The sequence below is a fragment of the Pelodiscus sinensis genome, chromosome 5, assembly GCF_052426305.1.
Source record: "Pelodiscus sinensis isolate ZL-2025 chromosome 5, ASM5242630v1, whole genome shotgun sequence".
Taxonomy (NCBI): Eukaryota; Metazoa; Chordata; order Testudines; family Trionychidae; genus Pelodiscus; species Pelodiscus sinensis.
Genome location: NC_143056.1, coordinates 73,185,800 through 73,205,030, shown reverse-complemented (window position 1 = coordinate 73,205,030; position 19,231 = coordinate 73,185,800). Strand labels below are relative to the sequence as shown.

General features: G+C 40.0%; 1 protein-coding gene across 5 annotated transcripts in view; it reads left to right on the top strand.

Annotated features, from left to right (window-relative positions):
* FUT8 (fucosyltransferase 8) overlaps window positions 1–18,825 on the top strand; it is a 172,570-nt gene extending 153,745 nt beyond the window's left edge. For all 5 annotated transcript variants that reach the window (XM_075927433.2, XM_075927431.2, XM_075927429.2 and 2 more), the window contains 4 exons: window positions 2,623–2,869; window positions 6,558–6,734; window positions 13,327–13,477; window positions 17,776–18,825. In XM_075927433.2, coding sequence (XP_075783548.2) covers window positions 2,623–2,869; window positions 6,558–6,734; window positions 13,327–13,477; window positions 17,776–18,093 — 893 coding nt within the window. In that variant the 3' untranslated portion in view covers window positions 18,094–18,825. The remainder of the gene's footprint in view (window positions 1–2,622; window positions 2,870–6,557; window positions 6,735–13,326; window positions 13,478–17,775) is intronic.
* Window positions 18,826–19,231: the final 406 nt, after the last annotated feature.

The window sequence follows — 19,231 nt, the reverse complement described above, 5'->3', positions numbered from 1 at the left end:
GTACATACACACTGAACAGTTTCAACCGAGGGAATTTTCTGATTCCCCCTTTTACTGAATAAGATAGATTCATTATGCTTACATACACCAAATAGATTTTGTCTGCCAATTAGCCTTCTTGAAAGTTAACAATTATTTTCTGATCGTTTTTAACTTCCAAACCTTCATAGAATAGTCCATTCATAGTACAGCAAAAGTATTTTTACCAGGTTTGTTTCTGATAGCTTACATTGAAAACACACTTATCCTCAGAGCCACTCATCATGCATTCTTTCTGTAGTGGTCCAGGGATCAGCTCCGTGTTGCACTGACACCCATTGCAGACTATGACATCTTCTGTGAATTGATCAACCTACTAGAAATGCATATCTAAATCTTTTGGGTTTTAAAAATGAAAATGTATAGTAATGTGTTCTGATGCTTCTATCTGATTGTCATTGCTTATGTTCAGCATGTGAAATGAGTTCTGGGAAAACCAGCAATATGGACATTTTTATTCTTATCTGAGAAGTTAATCTAAAGGTATAGTTAATAGAATTAGAGTCTTGTCCTAATAATGGGACCCCAGATCTGAAAGATTTCTTTGCCGTGGCTTTTAACTGTTAATAGTGCATCCCAATGTGTGCAGAAACCAATTGTTATAATTAATATTTAAAACCGGGCAAATGCATGCATATGTATACAATGTGCTTTTGATTGTCTCCCTCTCTCCTATGCCAGGCATACTGCTCATTATAAATCATAAGCTCTTCAGGCTAAAATCTGTGTCTTCCTCTGTACAGCAACTAGCTCAACAGACTATTTTTATCATGCCAGGAGCTTCTGGGTTCTACTGAAATATAAATATTAAATAATAATACAGTAAAAGCTCTGTTGTCCAGCATATTGGGGCTATGAGGGTACTAGTTAATTGGATAGCCTAGTTAACTGTGTGTTATACTTTTACCAATGGAATACCAATTTTCAAAGAATTGGCATACAATAAAATGAATACAATAGAATACAGGTACTTATCAATCCAGTAGTACTGCTGCACTGCAGAGTGGTTGGTTTCTTGAAGCTCTTAGTTGTATATTGGTTAAGTTTTCTATACATGAGTTTATCTTATAACACTATTTATTACTGTGGGCAGTTCATGACATACACCCAAATCACTGAAATTACAGTTACTCCTAAAACTCTATTGAACATAATTTAATCTTTCTTTGATGATTCAGAAGGCACTTCAGGGTCTTCTAGTGTCTTAGGTCATTATTATCAACATGAGTTATCAACTTGATTGATTTTAGAAATGTGCATCTGTCTTTTTGTCTGTCTGCCTGTGAGTCAGTTTGTTCGAGAACTTCTAAACGATAAGAGCTAGAGCCACCAAATTGAGTCTGCAGCTTTAAATCAAGGTATGGGTTTGGTTGTGCCAGGATAATGGAAGGTGCCTGGAATTTGATTGATTGTTTCTCATACAATGGAAAGGGAGAGGTCTGGTAGAAGGGACAGTTATACTGTAGAATCTTGATGGAGGGGCAGCAAGAGGCCAGAGATGGGGACCAGGACAGCTATAACCCCATTGGGCCAGCAGAGGACAGAGGTAGAGAAAGGGCCAATTATCTACTATATATTTCAGAGAGTTTGTATGTGCGTTTGTGTGTCCCTAGCTGGGGGACATGCACCCATCTCCTGGCTGTAACTGCTTCGGTGGGTATGGACAGGCACATCTCATCAGTCCCCAACATGCTCTGATGAGAGAGGGCTGGAGTAGTCTTGTGTCCCCAGGGTAGCCTGCATCCCCAACCCTACTTGAGAACAATAATATAAATGAAGAAAAACAAAACTTATTTGAGTGAGGGACCCGAGTAATGTCATTTAAATCTTCTACTTGTAGATGTAGGAGACTGGGCCAAATCTGTAATGACCTTATGACACCCTGGAAGCTGCTTTTTTGGGAAAAAAAATCCCTGATTTCAGCTTGCTTGTTTGTCTTCTGCCACTTTTGCATAGAAGTAGAATGCAGAATATACAATTGCATAACATGTTGGGCAGTATACTAGTCCCCACTAGTGGACTGAAGATTTTTATTGGGAGATTTAAAAAATGCTGGTAAATTGAACTTTCTGGTTAATTGAGAGCTGGATATCAGAGCTTTTACTGTATATGGAAAAGTTTGATAAGCGACTACACTTAAAACTGCCCCATATTGAAACACTGCAGAAATTTATGGTTGCATTTTTCTGCCATCCAGTTCTTGCAGTGTGAAATAATATTCTTGATTTATTTTTAAACACTCAACTTCAGTCTGATTATCTGGAATTGTAAGACATGTCCAAGTAGACCTAGAAGCTCAGTAGTGATATTTTAAGAGGATTTATTGGTTTAAAACCATCTAATTCCAATGAAGGGACATTCTGATGGTATAGGTTGTTAGAGACACAGACAATTGTATAAAATTAATCCATTATTATAAATAAATTTTCAACAAAAATAAAGGGGTTTCATTAGCCTTAATGTTAACAAATTGAAAATCCTGTTTTGGTGATCCATCTGAAATGTTACATATTCTCATACATCACATAATTTAGATTATTGAACTGAAATACTTGGCTCATCCTATTATGTATTCTGATACAGGTGAAGCAAATGATAAGAATGTTCAGGTTGTAGAACTTCCCATCGTTGACAGCTTGCATCCACGGCCACCTTATTTGCCATTGGCTATCCCAGAAGATCTTGCTGATAGACTAATTCGTGTCCATGGAGATCCTGCGGTGTGGTGGGTCTCGCAGTTTGTCAAATATTTGATTCGTCCGCAACCATGGCTAGAAAAGGAAATTGAAGAAGCAACAAGGAAACTCGGTTTCAAACATCCAGTTATAGGGTAGGAGATTTTTTTTCCTGTTAGCCCAGAAATTGAATGTGTATTTATTGCACATCATAAATGTTAATTAACAACAAATCTCCAACCTATGATAGATCCAAAACTAGACTCCACATATTTAGAAATCTCAGGTCCGTCATTTTATGCTAAATTACAGTCGTTTACTTCTATCTTATTGGGTGCTCAGCTGAGCATCCGTTTTCTCGTAAACACGTCAATGTTTCTGTTGATCACATCTTTTATAAACAGAATTTAAGTATCTCCAGTTCACTAGTCTGGTTTATTAAAATATATATTATAGATGAATGATTTACAGTAAAATCTATATTCCTATAATCTTCCTATCTGTGTCTTGTATTTAGGTGTCCACAGACCTTACACTAGGGCCTACAAATACTTTTTCCTTCCTTTTTATTGCAGCACACAGCACATGTCAAGGGCCGCAACTTAAATGTGGTCACATAAATATGTAAATGTATATGCAAATATTTATGCAAATATATGCAGATAACGTCACACTGACGGGCATGAATACAAAGATTAAGGCAAAACTATACAACATGCAGGCCCCATTTAACTCAGTTCTGCTGATATTAATAAAATTTACCCAATTTCCACACACTTGACAGCATGTTTAGTGAGCAATAACAATCCAGGAATTAAACTACTAAAACGCATATCAGCAGAAGACCATTATATTGACTACTTTTTTGTTTTGGCTTCACAATTTTAACAAATCAAACAAAAACTGCCAATACAATATTTACTGAAATATAAATACAATTAGTGTGAAGTTAAAGGCACCCAGAGGAGAAGTGGCATGGATAGAAAAAGAACTCAGGAATCCTGCTTCCCATAATCCCTTCCTTTCCACTGCCCGCCCCACCAAGCACTAGCTCCCACAGTCCTCATAGAGCAGAGACTGGAACCCCCAAATCTAAGCAACAGACCAGCTGCCCACCTACAGGAAAGGAAAGAATCCATAAGTTTTAACGCCCAGTTCCCTGTTCTAACCCCATACACCCATCCCTCCCCCAGAGCCAGATACCCTAGCCCTCCCACTCCAACCCAATGCCCCCTTCCCCCAGAGCCAGGTATCCTCCAGACCCTACTGCCCTAACCCAGTGCACCCACCCTTTCCCTAGAGACAGTTACCCCCCTCTCCCCCGCTCCAACCCAATGCCCTTACTGTCTGCCCCACTAGATTTATGTCCCCAGCTCTCGAGGAGGGAAACCCCCTGGGTCTCACTGGAGCCATGCGCATTTCCCTCTAGGCGCTGGGGTGTGTGCGCAGAGCGGCTGCGAATGGTCCGGGTGTGCAGCTTCAAACATTCCATTGAAGGCACATGCCGCCGCCCCCTGCCCGATACATTTTGCAGGGCACAAAATCCCGGACATTTTTTGCCTTCTAAAAAACTCATCCGGATGGTGATTTTAACATGTGAAAACAAGGACATGTCCGGGAAAAAGTGGACGTATGGTAACCCTACCCAAGACCCAGCGCAGACTTTTCTCACCCCAGCATCGCTGCCTGGCTCCGCCACCGCCTTGCCATGTCTCTGAGGGTACGTCTAGACTACATGCCTCTGTCGCCAGAGGCATGTAGATTAGGCTACCAGACTTAGGAAAATGAAGCGGCGATTTAAATAATCGCTGCTTCATTTAAATTTACATGGCTGCCGCGCTGAGCCGACAAACAGCTGATCAGCTGTTTGTCGGCTCAGCGCGATAGTCTGGACGCTCCCCTGCTGACATCAAAGGTATTTGTCGACCACCCAGGTAAACCTCATCCCAGGAGGTTTTACTGTGTCTGGTAGCCTAATCTACATGCCTCTGGCGACAGAGGCATGTAGTCTAGACGTACCCTTACTGCCCAGCTCTGCCACTGACTTGCCACGTGCCTCGCTGCCCGACTCCCCCGCTGCCTCTTGCTGACCATGGCAGCTCCTGCACATGCACCAATGTGGCCTGGCTCACTGTGGTGCCACGCGGCTCCACTTGTGGGGAGACGCTGCTGCTGTGGCCAGTGCAGCAGGCATACTCTGCTGCCACATCTTGCTGCCCTCCTCCCCCACTGCCTCCCACCAGCCAGCAGCTCGTGCGCACGTGGCCTGGCTCAGTGTGGCACAGCATGGTTCAGCTCACCGGGAGGTTCTGCCGCTGGAGCCCGTAGCCCATAGAGACGAGGCAGGCAAGTGGCCCAGGAGGTGGCTCAAGGTGCCACGTGTTGAGTAGCCCAGGTCCAACTAGTTGTCTTTGCTCCTCTTGGAACTAGGGGTTGAATGCAACCCTGGCCCGCTCATTGGCTTCTGGTGCTGTGTCCTCTCAAGCTACTTTCCCAGGCCCTTTCCCAAAAAGACCTAGAAACCACGCCTTCAGGTCATCCAGTAGGGAGACTCGATGCTCACCCCATTGATACCATAGCTTGATTTTTAAAACCAGCTTTGTCTCTAGGGAGGCTTTGGTTTTAGCAGACTTTCTGGGAACTAGAAACACCAGAATGTCTGCTCTTAAAGGGTTGGCCCTGCAACAAGTATGCTAGGTTGCACCTGACTTTAAAGGATAAGCATTTCATGTGACTTTGCCAAAGTTAAATATTCAGAGTAGAAACTTGCATATGAATGCTAATAGCAGAAAATTCTCTTTGCCCCTGCACTATTCCCTTTGATGGGAAAGTCTGATGGGAAATCCAGAATTGATATGCAGACTACATAGCCTGCTGCCTGGAACCGTGTAAATACATGATCTTTAAAAATATTGAGCAAGAAAAGAAAATACTATCTGTTCTGGAATAAACTAACTAGTCCATATAAGGACAATGAATTTACCTTTTCATGCCACATATGTTGGCTTTAATTTCCTTTAATTCCTGAACAATATCTGAAGCCATTTATATGTCATAGTACATATCATTTATTTAGAACATAATGCCTATAGATTTTAGTGGATGTATTTGATAAATCCTAAAAGGTGTCCAACTGATGCAGTTCTGATGAGGACAAATAAGGTTCCACTTAAAACCCAAAAGAGGTATACTTGGAGCACTCTACAGAAAATTGGAATTACTTGGCAATATTTTGGCTTAGAAAAAGGTAGGAGGAAAGAGGAATATTTTAAAAATGCATTTCCTTTGCAGACAATAGAAAATGTAATGCTATTACTCCTGACAGGTCACACACAGTTTTCCTGAAGAAGCTTAAATTGTACACTGTGTAGCAACTAAATAAAACCTGCTTGGTGTGTATGTAGAAAAGAACAAAGGAAGGTCAGCATCTGCCTACTTAATAGCGAAGTCTTTGAGAGCTTTGCAGAACTATATCTCTAAGACTCCACTGTGACAGATGTGGAGAATATTAGCATTTGGCCTCCAAAAATGTAATAATTATATTCTGTTTTCAAGGGCAGGGTGGCAGTTACCTCCCATTCTGTTACATCACAAATCTAATATGTCCTGGCATATTTCAGATTTTGCCATTAATAATTTTACATTTAGTGAATATTTCTCTGTAGAATCCATTGCCTTTTACCCTTTTTTGTTTCATTTAGTGGTTCATGTTAAAGCGCATCTGAACACATAAAGGGGCAAAAATGTTTATTCTAAGATAACATTTAAATTTCAACTACCAAACTAGTATAAAAACTATAAAACATTTACAAGCTGAATCCCAATATCTGTCTTTCTTTTCAGTGTTCATGTCCGAAGGACAGACAAAGTGGGAACAGAGGCAGCATTTCATCCCATTGAAGAGTACATGGTACATGTTGAAGAACGTTTCCAGCTTCTTGCCCGCAGAATGCATATAGATAAGAAACGAGTTTATTTGGCTACAGATGACCCTTCACTACTACAAGAGGCAAAATCCAAGTAAGATTAATTACATTTACAATACAGGCAGTCCCCGGGATACATGGATCCAACTTACATCGGATCCCTACTTACAAACGGGGTGAGGCAACCCTGCACTAGCTGCTTCCCCCCAGCAGACCAGGGAGACGCGAAACTAGCGCCCCCCCCCCCCCCCCCCAGCAGACCAAGGAGATGCGGAGCGGCTTTTCTCAGCAGACACCTTAGCTTGAGAATAAAGGACTGAGGGAAGTGAGGTGTGGGAGAATAAAACTGAGCTCTGGAGAAATGTTTGGCTAGAGTTTCCCCTACAATATGTACCAGTTCCGACTTACATACAAATTCAACTTAAGAACAAACCTACAGTCCCTATCTTGTACGTAACCTGGGGCCTGCCTGTATATAGATGTGTAATGGACTTGCTCATATCCTATAGGAAGAGTCCTACAATTCCTGACCTTATTGGTTACAATTCTTAATGTAAGTATCTTAACATAGTATCTGTGGTTTAATGTATATAGTTGAGATTACAATGTAACTTTTACTATAGTCCCTCTTGTGATTTATTGATAATTTTCCAGAATTGTTTTGGTTGGCAACAGCTCAGTGGTAAGACTTTGTCAATTGACCATAATCTCTTGCCCATTTAAAAATAATTTTTATTTTTAGTATTTTAAAGCAGAAAAAGAAGAAAAATATTTTAAAATAATACAATTTGAGCTCTAATTTATATGACAAATACATAAATTGTAAAGAAACTGGAAAACTGTATTTTTAAATTATTTATGAGTTCTTAACTAGTTACTCCTCCCAGATCATAACTTGCCAGGGGAATACAGGTGACCCCCAACTTATGACCCCTCACATTTACAACTGCCTTGCTCTGGCGGCCGCCTCCACCTGGCACAGCCCCCAGCTGGTTCTGGGAGCAGCTCGCACCATGGTCTACAACTTCCTGGCAAAGCGGGCCAGGAACATAACCCTCATTTTTATCATTGTCCCTATGGGAAAAAAGGGTTCGACTTATGAAGGTTCGACTTATAACGGTTCTCCAGGAACCAATTAGGTCGTAAGGGCAGGGGTCGCCTCTACCCATGAGATGCATGTCAGAAGGAAGAAATCTCTGAAGATTATTTTACAGAAATCTGCATATTATCTCATGTGATGATGGGATTTGCTTATGCTTGTGGAACAGGTTTGGCCAGTTTTGGGGGAAGTCACCAGTCGTTAAGAGGCTAGGGTCATTCATGAGAAGGCTCTGTGCCTCTGTATCACCTCTGATCCCTCCTAGTTCTCTGGCAGCATAGTTTCAAATACTCTTCCTGACTGCAACTACTGTCAAGTTGTGAGCCTCATGCAAAAAAGATAATAGAGTTCTATTCAGGAAAGGAGAGGGAAGTGTACATTCTCCCTCTTTCACACTCTCACACATGGCTTATACCTTGCCATAAGCCCTGGATTGCTCAACTAGGATTCCATATGTTTCTGAAGGGTATGCCCCTTCTGCTTATAAGAAGAGAGATGTGTGTGTGGACGGTTCCCTCTGTGCATAGATCTAGGAAAGATAATATTGTGCATTTTGCTGTATTTAATAGACTTAAGTATCAGTTCCATGAAGTCATGGCAGTTGAATTGGCTTAATTGTAAGTTACTGTTCAGGATGAACACACTGATAATATGTACTTTATCTGGTTCAACAAATGCAGCTGAAATACAAACAGTTAAAGGACATAGTGTAGGCAAGGCTTTTGTTGTAGCTACCAGAATCTTCCCTTTAAAGAGAATCATTGGTGTTCTAGATTACAATTAAGTGCAGTAGACAAACTATATGGGGAAAACTTACTTCATGTTTTGTGCATGAATCTAATTAGACTTTCTGCTATGTATAACCAATAAAATTCAACAAATTCATATCTTCCCTTCAAATTGCTTATCCTCCTTAATTTCATCTTAAATTCTTTCTTTCATTGTATGCAGAAGTTCTACTTTGTTTTTTTCACTTTTTAAGGACTTAGTTCGGATTAACTTTAAACTGCCGCGTGTAGCCGCGGGCAGGTAGTTCGAACTGTGAGGGATTTAAAAATGGCGGCGCCTGGGAACATGCAAATAAAGCCCGGGATATTTTAATCCCGAGCTTCATTTGCAAGTTTGAATGACTACATTAGCCACCCTAGTTTGAACTAGGGTGGCACTGTAGATATATCCCTGGATTCTGAAAGTGGTTTTGTGAGATTTGGCTTTTTATACTAGTCCCAAAGTTCCATAAAGGTGTGCTGTGTGATATATAGTGATGTGTTATATATAGCCAAAAAAATTCTGATTGCAGAGAAATTGTATTTTTTCTGACTTTAAAATAACATTCAAGATTATTGCTCTTGCTGTTTTGGTCTGTATAAAGCCTGCTGATATGCTAAACTCACATTAGGAAAACAAAATACAGTAGTGCAACATTGGCAGAAGGTATTGACCACAATGGGGAAGACAAGAAGGCAAATTCTGCTAGTTACCGCTAGGGTTGCCAGGTGTCCAGTATTGACCCGGACAGTCCGGTATTTTTCCCTCCTGTCTGGTGAAAAATTTCAAAAAATACTGGACACCTAAAATATCCGGTATTTTCTGAATTTTTTCCCCTGCCAGGGGGTGAAAATACCAGACACCTAGCAACCCTACACACACTCAGCAACCAGGCCCAGCCCCCAGGTCCCCTCTCTCCCCGCTTACCTGATTCCGCAGGGGAGCTCTCTTCTGGCTCGGAGCAGGGAAACAAGATGGCTGCTGACAAAAAGCCTCAAAGGCCTTTTTTTTTTTCTCATCAACTTTGGTCTCCCCCTTTTTTTTGCCTCAACAGAATTTTTTCCCCATTTTTTTTTGGGGGGGGGGGCAGGGTTCAGTATTTTTGGTTAAACCATCTGTCAAACCCTAGTTACCGCTCCCCTCCCTCTGACAGATATAGCCCTTATATCTTGTCATGCATGGCCCTATATCTCTATTCACAAGAAGCATCTTCTCAAAATTGAGAGTTTCTTCCTTTTCTTATCTAACCTCAGCTTCCACATTTTATGTATAATCAAGTATGTCTTCAAAACGGAGTCATTAACTTGAGTATTTTTCATTAATATAATCGTTTTTATGATGAAACAAATGTTTCCTTCAAGACACAAAATTCTAATTACATCTCCTTCAAAGCTAGATGCTTCAAACAAAGTATATAAGAGCACATAAAATGCTCTTTTGTTTTGTGCAATTCCAGCTATTGCTATTTGACAAAGAATTTTCCCTGTCTCAATGGCCATCACTAGTTAATTTGAGAGAAATACCTCCTTGTATATGACTTGTTACATCTTTGAAAAAAATTATTCCAGTAGTTCTTGCATTGTGAGGGTTTAAATTAGGCATATTCCTGCCAAGTAGAGCTTGACATTTAAGTGTCCCTAGATATGCAAAACAAGATACGTTTGAAGATTCTAACTTTGGTCATTTTCAGCACTCTTACATAAGAACGGCCGTACTGGGTCAAACCAAAGGTCCATCTAGCCCAGTAGCTTGTCTGCCGACAGTGGCCAACACCAGGTGCCCCAGAGAGGGTGGACCGAAGACAATGATCAAGCGATTTGTCTCCTGCCATCCTTCTCCACCCTCTGACAATCAGAGGCCAGGGGCACCAATTCTATCCCCTGGCAAATAGCCTTTTATGGACCTAACCTCCATGAAATTATCTAGCTTCTCTTTAAACTCTGTTATAGTCCTAGCCTTCACAGCCTCCTCTGGCAAGGAGTTCCACAGGTTGACTACATGCTGTGTGAAGAAGAACTTTCTTTTATTAGTTTTAAACCTGCTACCCATTAATTTAATTTGGTGTCCTCTAGTTCTTCTATTATGGGAACTAATAAACTTTTCTTTATCCTCCTTCTCCACACCACTCATGATTTTATATACCTCTATCATATCCCCCCTCAGTCTCCTCTTTTCTAAACTGAAAAGTCCCAGTCGCTTTAACCTGTCTTCATATGAGACCTGTTCCAAACTCCTAATTGTTTTAGTTGCCCTTTTCTGAACCCTTTCCAAGGCCAAAATATCTTTTTTGAGGTGAGGAGACCATATCTGTACACAGTATTCAAGATGTGGGTGTAGCATAGTTTTATACAGGGGCAGTAAGTTATTCTGTGTCTTATTTTTATCCCTTTCTTAATAATTCCTAGCAACCTATTTGCCTTTTTGACCGCCGCTGCACACTATGTGGAAGTTTTCAGAGAACTATCCACGATAACTCCGAGATCTCTTTCCTGATTTGTCATAGCCAAATTAGCCCCCATCATATTGTACATATAGTTGGGGTTATTTTTCCCAATGTGCTTTACTTTACACTTATCCACATTAAATTTCATTTGCCATTTTGTTGCCCAATCACTCAGTTTGGTGAGATCTTTTTGGAGTCCCTCACAGTCTGCTTCTGTCTTGACTATGCTAAACAGTTTTGTATCATACGCAAACTTTATCACCTCACTGCTTACCCCTTTCTCCAGATTATTTATGAATAAGTTGAAAAGGATTGGTCCCAGAACTGACCCTTGGGGGACACCACTAGTTACCCCTCTCCATTCTGAAATTTACCATTTATTCCTACCCTTTGTTTCCTGTCTTAACCAGTTCTCAATCCAAGAAAGGACCTTCTCTCTTATCCCATGGCCATGTAATTTACACAAGAGCCTTTGGCGAGGGACCTTGTCAAAGGCTTTCTGAAAATCTAAATATACTATATCTACTGGATCCCCCTTGTCTGCATGTTTGTTAACCTCTTTAAAGAACTCTAATATTAGTAAGACATGATTTCCCTTTACACAAACCATGTTGACTTTTGTCCAACAAATTATATTCTTCTACATGCCTCACAATTTTTTTCTTTACTATTGTTTCGACTAATTTGCCCGGTACTGAAGTTAGGCTTATCGGTCTGTAATTGCCAGGATCGCCTCTAGAGCCCTTTTTAAGTATTGGTGTCATATTGGCTACCTTCCAGTCATTAGGTACGGAAGCCAATTTAAAGGATAGGTTACAAACCACAGATAATAGCTCAGCAATTTCCCATCTGAGTTCTTTTAGAACCCTTGGATGAATGCCATCCGGTCCCGGAGATTTGTTAACATTAAGTTTTTCTATTTGTTCCAAAACCTCCTCTAATGACACTTCAATCCGGGACAGTTCCTCAGATTCATCATCCACAAAGGACGGTGCAGATTTGGGAATCTCTTGGAGCTAATCTCTTGCTCTGAGATATTCTCAGCACAGGAGAAGGTGCTATGCTTATAAGAAGCACATGGGATCTTTTTCAGGGGAAAAGACAATACACTATGTTTATTGAAACTACAGTAGAGAAGCAGTTAGCATATGTTTTATAAGGACAAACCCCCACACACAGAGGTCCTGCAGATCGTGCATAGTTACAAGTCCATGATGGCATTTGTAATGACTGTCACACTTACACACATCCTCTCCTCACACCGCATAATTGTACAGAGTTTCAGACAAGATTAATAATTACTAGAGCACACAACTTAGTTTGTGGTTCAGACAAAGGGGTACAACTCAATTTGTAATGCTAACAGGGAGCAAGGCCTTACAGTAAACATTATCTAATCATGAGAGCCACAGAGAAAAATAGAAACTACAGAACTTATAAGCAAATCATTATACATGAAATTATACATCATACTTATAGTCTTATAACCAATACTAACTAAAATATATATTTTTGCTACAAAGGGAGGGTACTGAGAGAGCCAGTTATAGTACCTTGATTCTAGAGCAGTTGCTGCCCTGGCCTCTGTGATAGGGGCTACTCTGAATTATTAATTCTTTTGATACTGTAGGTACCCTTTATTCAAATAACTATAATGTTAACTTTATGACTTAATTACTTACTACTTACTCCACTAGTATTGTACCTGAAACTTTATCTTGTAATTACTATCAAGTTATACATTTTGATAAATGAATTTTGTTAAAAATCTAATAATTGGCCGTTTAAATATTTGGTATATGCTTCATAATTACATTGTAATTGCAGTTGAACAGCACTGTAATTTAAATTACTCTGTTATAAAGTGCAACTGATTTTTTTTCAATTTGTATTCATTTATTTCTTTGACTGACTCTATCACTTGTAATTGATTTCCATATAAAATTCTCTAATTAAAAGCCTTCAAGAAAGTATGGTAGTAAATATAGCTAAAAGTATACTGAAATCAGGACATAGTAACCATGCTCTCTATCTATTTTAGGATTCTGCTTGCTGCACATTAGTGTAGTAGCTGAGTGCCTTCCACATGAAAGCAATAGCAATAATAAAGTCCCTACATGACCTCATGGAGTCTCTGGCACTTCTCCATTTTTTAGGGGTCATATCTCTGTATGGTAAAGGATCTTTTCTGGGGGAGGGAGGCTTTGTGAGGGCAGGGGACTAAAATACTAGAGTGGTAAAAAAGACAGTGCTATAAATTTCTGTAAAGGAGAATTATGACTTAAACTATTTGCCGTTACAATTAGTTTGGTGCTTAATGCTTGTAAAATTTTAATTGTAAGATTTTGATATTAATTATAGATTATATTTTTCCAGATATCCAAATTATGAATTTATAAGTGATAACTCCATATCTTGGTCAGCTGGACTTCATAATCGATACACTGAAAACTCATTGCGAGGTGTTATTCTGGATATCCACTTTCTGTCCCAGGCAGACTTCCTGGTCTGTACATTTTCCTCACAGGTAACAACAATGTAACATTTAAATATACATTGTCAGACAATTTTTTTCCATGTTTGAGGTTTGGTTTGTTTACTTAATGCTAGCAAGTGCATCTACAGTATCATCTTCTCAATGTTTTGTAGTGAAATTTTCATGAAAAAATTAAAGATTGCATAAAATATTATCTGCATATTAAGCTCTTTGTTAGCACCTTCTTCAGCCGAAGTCAGGCATCCTAGTTTAATATACTTAGCTTAGTCAGGGCATTTAAAAGAATCAGAAGGTAAATAGGTTTGTATAACATTCTATGATTTTGCATACGGTGAATATATTACCCAAATCTATCAATTTCTTCACTTCAGTGAACTGATATTGAGAGGTTTAAACACCTCAAGCCTTTGGCCTCAGTTCAGCGGTTCTCAAACTTTTTGGGCTCCGGAGCCCTTTACATGCGTAAAAATGTATGCGGAGTCCCAGCGGTCCACTGATTGAGTATGTGTTGCACTTATCGATGTTTCTAGTTTGTAAACCTCGCGGAGCCCCTGGAGATGTCTTGCGGAGCCCTGGGGCCCCGCAGAGCAGTTTGAGAAACACTGCCTCAGTTCATTACTACTTAGGATACAAGGAAAAAGAAAAAATGTATTTTTTCTTCAGGGTCAGTTACATTTCCACAAGTCCATAAGCAGTACAGTAAATTTACATTGTATCCACTGTAATCCATTAGATGGGTTGTGCAAATAATCACATGCTAAAGACTTGTTTTCTTGAGTAGCCTTATGAAACAGTTCAAAGTCCAGTGAGAATATGAACAATACAGTGGTTATTGTAGCATTTCTGTTTTATTACAAGTACAGTGAAAGCTTTGTTATTCGGCACTTTGTTAGCTGGAAAACTTTATCTGGCATTGCCATGCTGCCAGCTGACATAACCTTCTTCTCCCTCAGCCTGCCTTGAGCTGCCTAATCCTTTGCTTGAGCATCCAGCACATTGTTAACCAGCAACCATCATTCACCATGAGTGTCGGATAACTCAGCTTTCACTGTATATGTAATTTCATGGATCATGACAAATTCTTAAGGATTTTAAAACACAAATAGTATACTAAAAGCAGTGTTTTCACAGATATGATGTTCCATCTGATTCAAAAGACATCAGTGCAGGCAGATAGAGGGTATATTGAAAAAAATAAAAGGCGTGATTAAAATCAGACAAAGCATCTATTGCTGACACTTATGCTGATCAGGAGAGAATTCAGTTGTAGATATTGGCAGCATAGGTCAACATGACTGCATTATTACATTACGTACACAGGCATAATACTAATCAGTGCTGAAGGAGGTGAATACATTGCACAACTTCAAAATGCTGTTTACCTTCTCCATCCTAACGATAACTAAAGATACAATAACCAAACAGCAACATTAATGCTAATATAAAATTAATTAATTCTGATAGAAATAATTAAATGGAGGTAACAATTTATCAGAGCCAGCAGACAATAACTTAACGATAAAAAAAAGCCTCTCGTCCTCAAATTATACCCCACTGCATGCCCTCATATTTTCCCCCAAAACCCTGTCAGTCAAACTTTTTTTTAGCCTATTCAGAAAGTTGTTTTATTCAGGCTATTTCAGACCAAGACATGTCTGATGAGGAATTCACAGAGCCCAAACCAAGAATATCCTGTCATCAGCAAAAGCGGAGAGGAGTCCTGTGGCACCTTATAGACTAACCGAAGTGTTGGAGCATAAGCTTTCGAGGGCAAAGACCCACTTCGTCAGATGCATGTAATAGAAATTCCCAGAGGCAGGAATAAATATGCAGGCCAGAATCAGGCTGGAGATGATGAGGTGGATCCAATCAAGGAGGATGAGGCCCACTTCTAGTAGCTGATCTGGAGGTGTGAATTCCAAGAGAGGAGAAGCTGCTTTTGTAGTTAGCAAGCCATTCACAGTCTTTGTTTAATCCAGAGTTGATTGTGTCAAACTTGAAGATGAACTGTAGCTCTGCTGTTTCTCTTTGAAGTCTGGTCCTGAAGTTTTTTTGCTGCAGGATGGCTACCTTTAGATCTGCAATTGTGTGTCCAGGGAGATTGAAGTGTTCCCCCACAGGTTTTTGTATGTTGCCATTCCTAATATCTGATTTGTGTCCATTGATTCTTTTACGTAGGGACTGTCCAGTTTGGCCGATGTATATAGCAGTGGGGCATTGTTGGCACATGATGGCATATATTACGTTAGTAGATGTGCAGGAGAATGAACCAGTGACAGTATGGATGATCTGGTTAGGTCCTGTGATGGTGTTGCCGGTGTATATATGTGGGCAGAGTTGGCACCGAGGTTTGTTGCAAGGATTGGTAGAGAACCAATCATACATACAAATACTGATTACAGTAAAACTCCAGTGGTCTGGCATCCAATGGTCTGGCACTCCTGATGTCCACCAGAGGAAGAACAGAAATTGGATAGTTAACTTGAGGAGCTACTTGAAGGGAAGCCAAATAATGACTTGCTGGTATTGAACGTTGAGGTTGGGAGGCAAATAAGGCCATGGCTGAAATCCATATGGACGAGGCAGTGGTATCCAAGATGGCTGATCCCAGGAAGTAAAGCTTGGAACTTAAGAAGGGGCTCTAATTTTCTCTGTAATAGTCCATAGTTTCAGAGAGAGTCAGTGAAGATGGATAAGAATCTGCTGATTGGTCCTGAATAGATGCTTGAGAGAAGGATGACGAGTACTGTCATTATGTATCTGCACTTGAGGATGCAGCCAGATTTTTTGGAGCAGGCAGTTGGACCAGTTTGGCTCCTGAATAAAGAAATTCATGATAGGAACCTTGGGATGCTCCCATGAAGTCAGTGAGGTAGTTAGTAAGAAAAGTAATCCAGCAATGGAGACCATAACTCAAGGGTTACTCTGATGTCATTTCTTAAGGTAGCAATTAAAGATGATTCCTGCACTAATTGAGAGGGAGCTGAAAAGCCATTCTTATCTGCAGAAAGTCACTTTGTCACTGCAGAGGTTAATAAGATTTCAAGCACCCTCTGAGGGATAAGACAGTGTACATTCCAATGCCAAGAGCCCCTGACTACACCAGGGAATGCTTGTGGTGCTGTTGCTGTACCAAGGATGCCCACACTAAAGAGTCTTGTCCAGGATCTCTTTGAAGTTGGATCTGTTCCAGGGTGACAGTCTGACAGTGTTGCTTTTGGTCCTAATGCTGATGTCCCCAATGTTGCATTAAGTGGTTCTTTCAATACCCACTGTCACAGTTCAAAGAAACTGCACCTGTATTTCCACAGGGCATAGCACAAGGACGCACACTCTTAGGCTTCTAGTTCCACATACATTACCTATCTTGAGTGAAGAGACACACTCCTATCCCTCCTGACCAGAGTATTTCCAGACTGCAGAGTTTCCTGCCTACACTGAGTTCCCCAGCAAAACAGACTATCTCAGCACTCTGATTTGCCTTCTCCTCAGAGACTATAAACATTGTAATTACCCACAGTTACGTTACAACACAGTTCTTTATAAGCAAGCATATTTATTTTTAAGGTAAAAGCATTGCAGAGAAAGCATTCAAAACAGTGCTGTCCCCACTCCAATCGAGGACTCTGGAGTTCCAGTTGACCAGGAACTGGTCAGTGGGAGCTGCAGGGGTGGAGCCTGCAGACAGGTGTTGTACATGGAGCCACCTGGATCCCTGCAAAAGGGCCATAGGGATGTGCTGCCCACTTCCAGGAGTGGTATGTGTCCAGAGAAAGCAAGGAGCCTGCCTTAGCTCCACTGTGATGCTCACTGGGATTTGGAGCTGACCAAATAAGTGCTACCCAGTTGGAGCCTACACCCAACTTCCAATTCAGTCCTGAGCCTCCTCCCAGAACTTGCACTCCTCCCTCCCCCTCCTGCATCCCAAAAATTATTGCCCACTCCTGCTTTATTCCATGACATGACTTGAAACCTGAGAGTGGTCCGGGATATTAACAGTGGATAAGTGAAGTGCTTAATAAATGTTTTATTTGAATAAAAGCTCTAACTGCTGGAGGAGAGCAGGGGAAGATGGTTATCAAGCTTTTCTATGCAGAGAGATGTCACATTTTATTTTTTGCAAGTTATTGTTAGAAGAAAAAAAGGATAACTGAGATTATTCATAAATCCTTGATTTTTTTTTTTTTTTTTTTTTTTTAGTTTTCACCCCTTTATTGAAAAGTATAGTTTTCATTTTCTTTTTTCCCCTCAAATATAATGTTAAGGATTCTAATAGCAGTTACATGATTACAGAGCAGTTATGGCTTCTTTTCTGTTTCTTTCCCAAGGTTTGTCGAGTTGCCTATGAAATCATGCAGACTTTGCATCCAGATGCTTCAGCATATTTCCACTCTTTGGATGATATCTACTACTTTGGAGGACAAAATGCACACAACCAGATTGCCATTTATGCTCACCATCCACGAACTGCTGATGAAATCCCCATGGAACCTGAAGATATAATTGGTGTGGCTGGAAACCACTGGGATGGTTACTCTAAAGGCATCAATAGGAAATTAGGGAGAACAGGCCTGTACCCATCGTACAAAGTGAAAGAGAAAATTGAGACAGTGAAGTACCCTACATACCCAGAGGCTGACAAATAGAACAAAAGAAGGAGAGTTGTTGTTCATTCTAATTGGCTTGAACCAACCAACATAAAGGCTTATATGGGATTTGAATTCACATTTTAACATATCGTTAAAATGAAAGCCTTTAGAATTCAGACTGAATAAGAAGCTTGGAGCAAATGGACAGGCCATTATTTGAACTTCTTGTTGAACTTGCACTCTCACACATGCGTGTGCATACATCCTCCCAGGAAAACTGTTGTTTTATACTATTTGTCTCTTTCAAAATTTGTCCGTCATTAGTCATATGTGAGCTTTGGGCTCTCTTCTTTGCCATTAATTGACTATAATTCTCAGACTTATAACACTGCCATATTGTGTAATTTGAGTGACATGAACACATTTTGTATGTGCGGAATTTACAACATGGTGCCTATATTTGAAAGATCTGTGACCTTTTCAGAAGAGCCATGCCCAGTTCCACTGATAGGCAAGAGTTGATCTTTAATTAGTCTTGTCATGAGTTTCAACCAACAGATTAAAAAATCAGACTCCATATATTATCTTTGCAAGATTCTTTTTTTAAAAAAAGAACAGTTCCATCGATTAGTTCACCTCAACATTAATAAAATAAAGGATACATCCAAACAAAGTATTCACTGTCTATTAGGAACTTTTGTAAACAATGCCATGAACAGATCCTTTAGTACTGTATGTTTCTGGACATTGTCTTTGATAACAAAATAAATTTAAAAATGAGTAACTAAAGTTTTATAGATTATTAAATATTAATTGCTCAGTTGAATAACCGTGAATGGGCCACTGTTTCTCAGTGACTTTTGTGAAGAGTGATTTCACCAGAACGGTTACAGTGACTCTGAATTTCTTGTAGACATCTTTTTCTCTAGGTCTCTAACTTTCCATCATCTCTATTTCTCCTCTGAAAAATAAATGTTCTGCTAGGGAATTATAAACACCAGTTTTCTATTTTGGCATTGAATGCAATCACCTTGAAATATCAGGAAAATATAACCTATTATTTATAATACTGGTCATCAAATATATCATTTCAAAAGAATGGGCTCCTCTGTATCTAGTAAGAGCTGGACTTCCCTGTTGCTGTAGCGTGATTGAGAGAAATCCTAAAGTTTAATTAGTTTGTGGAACTAATCTG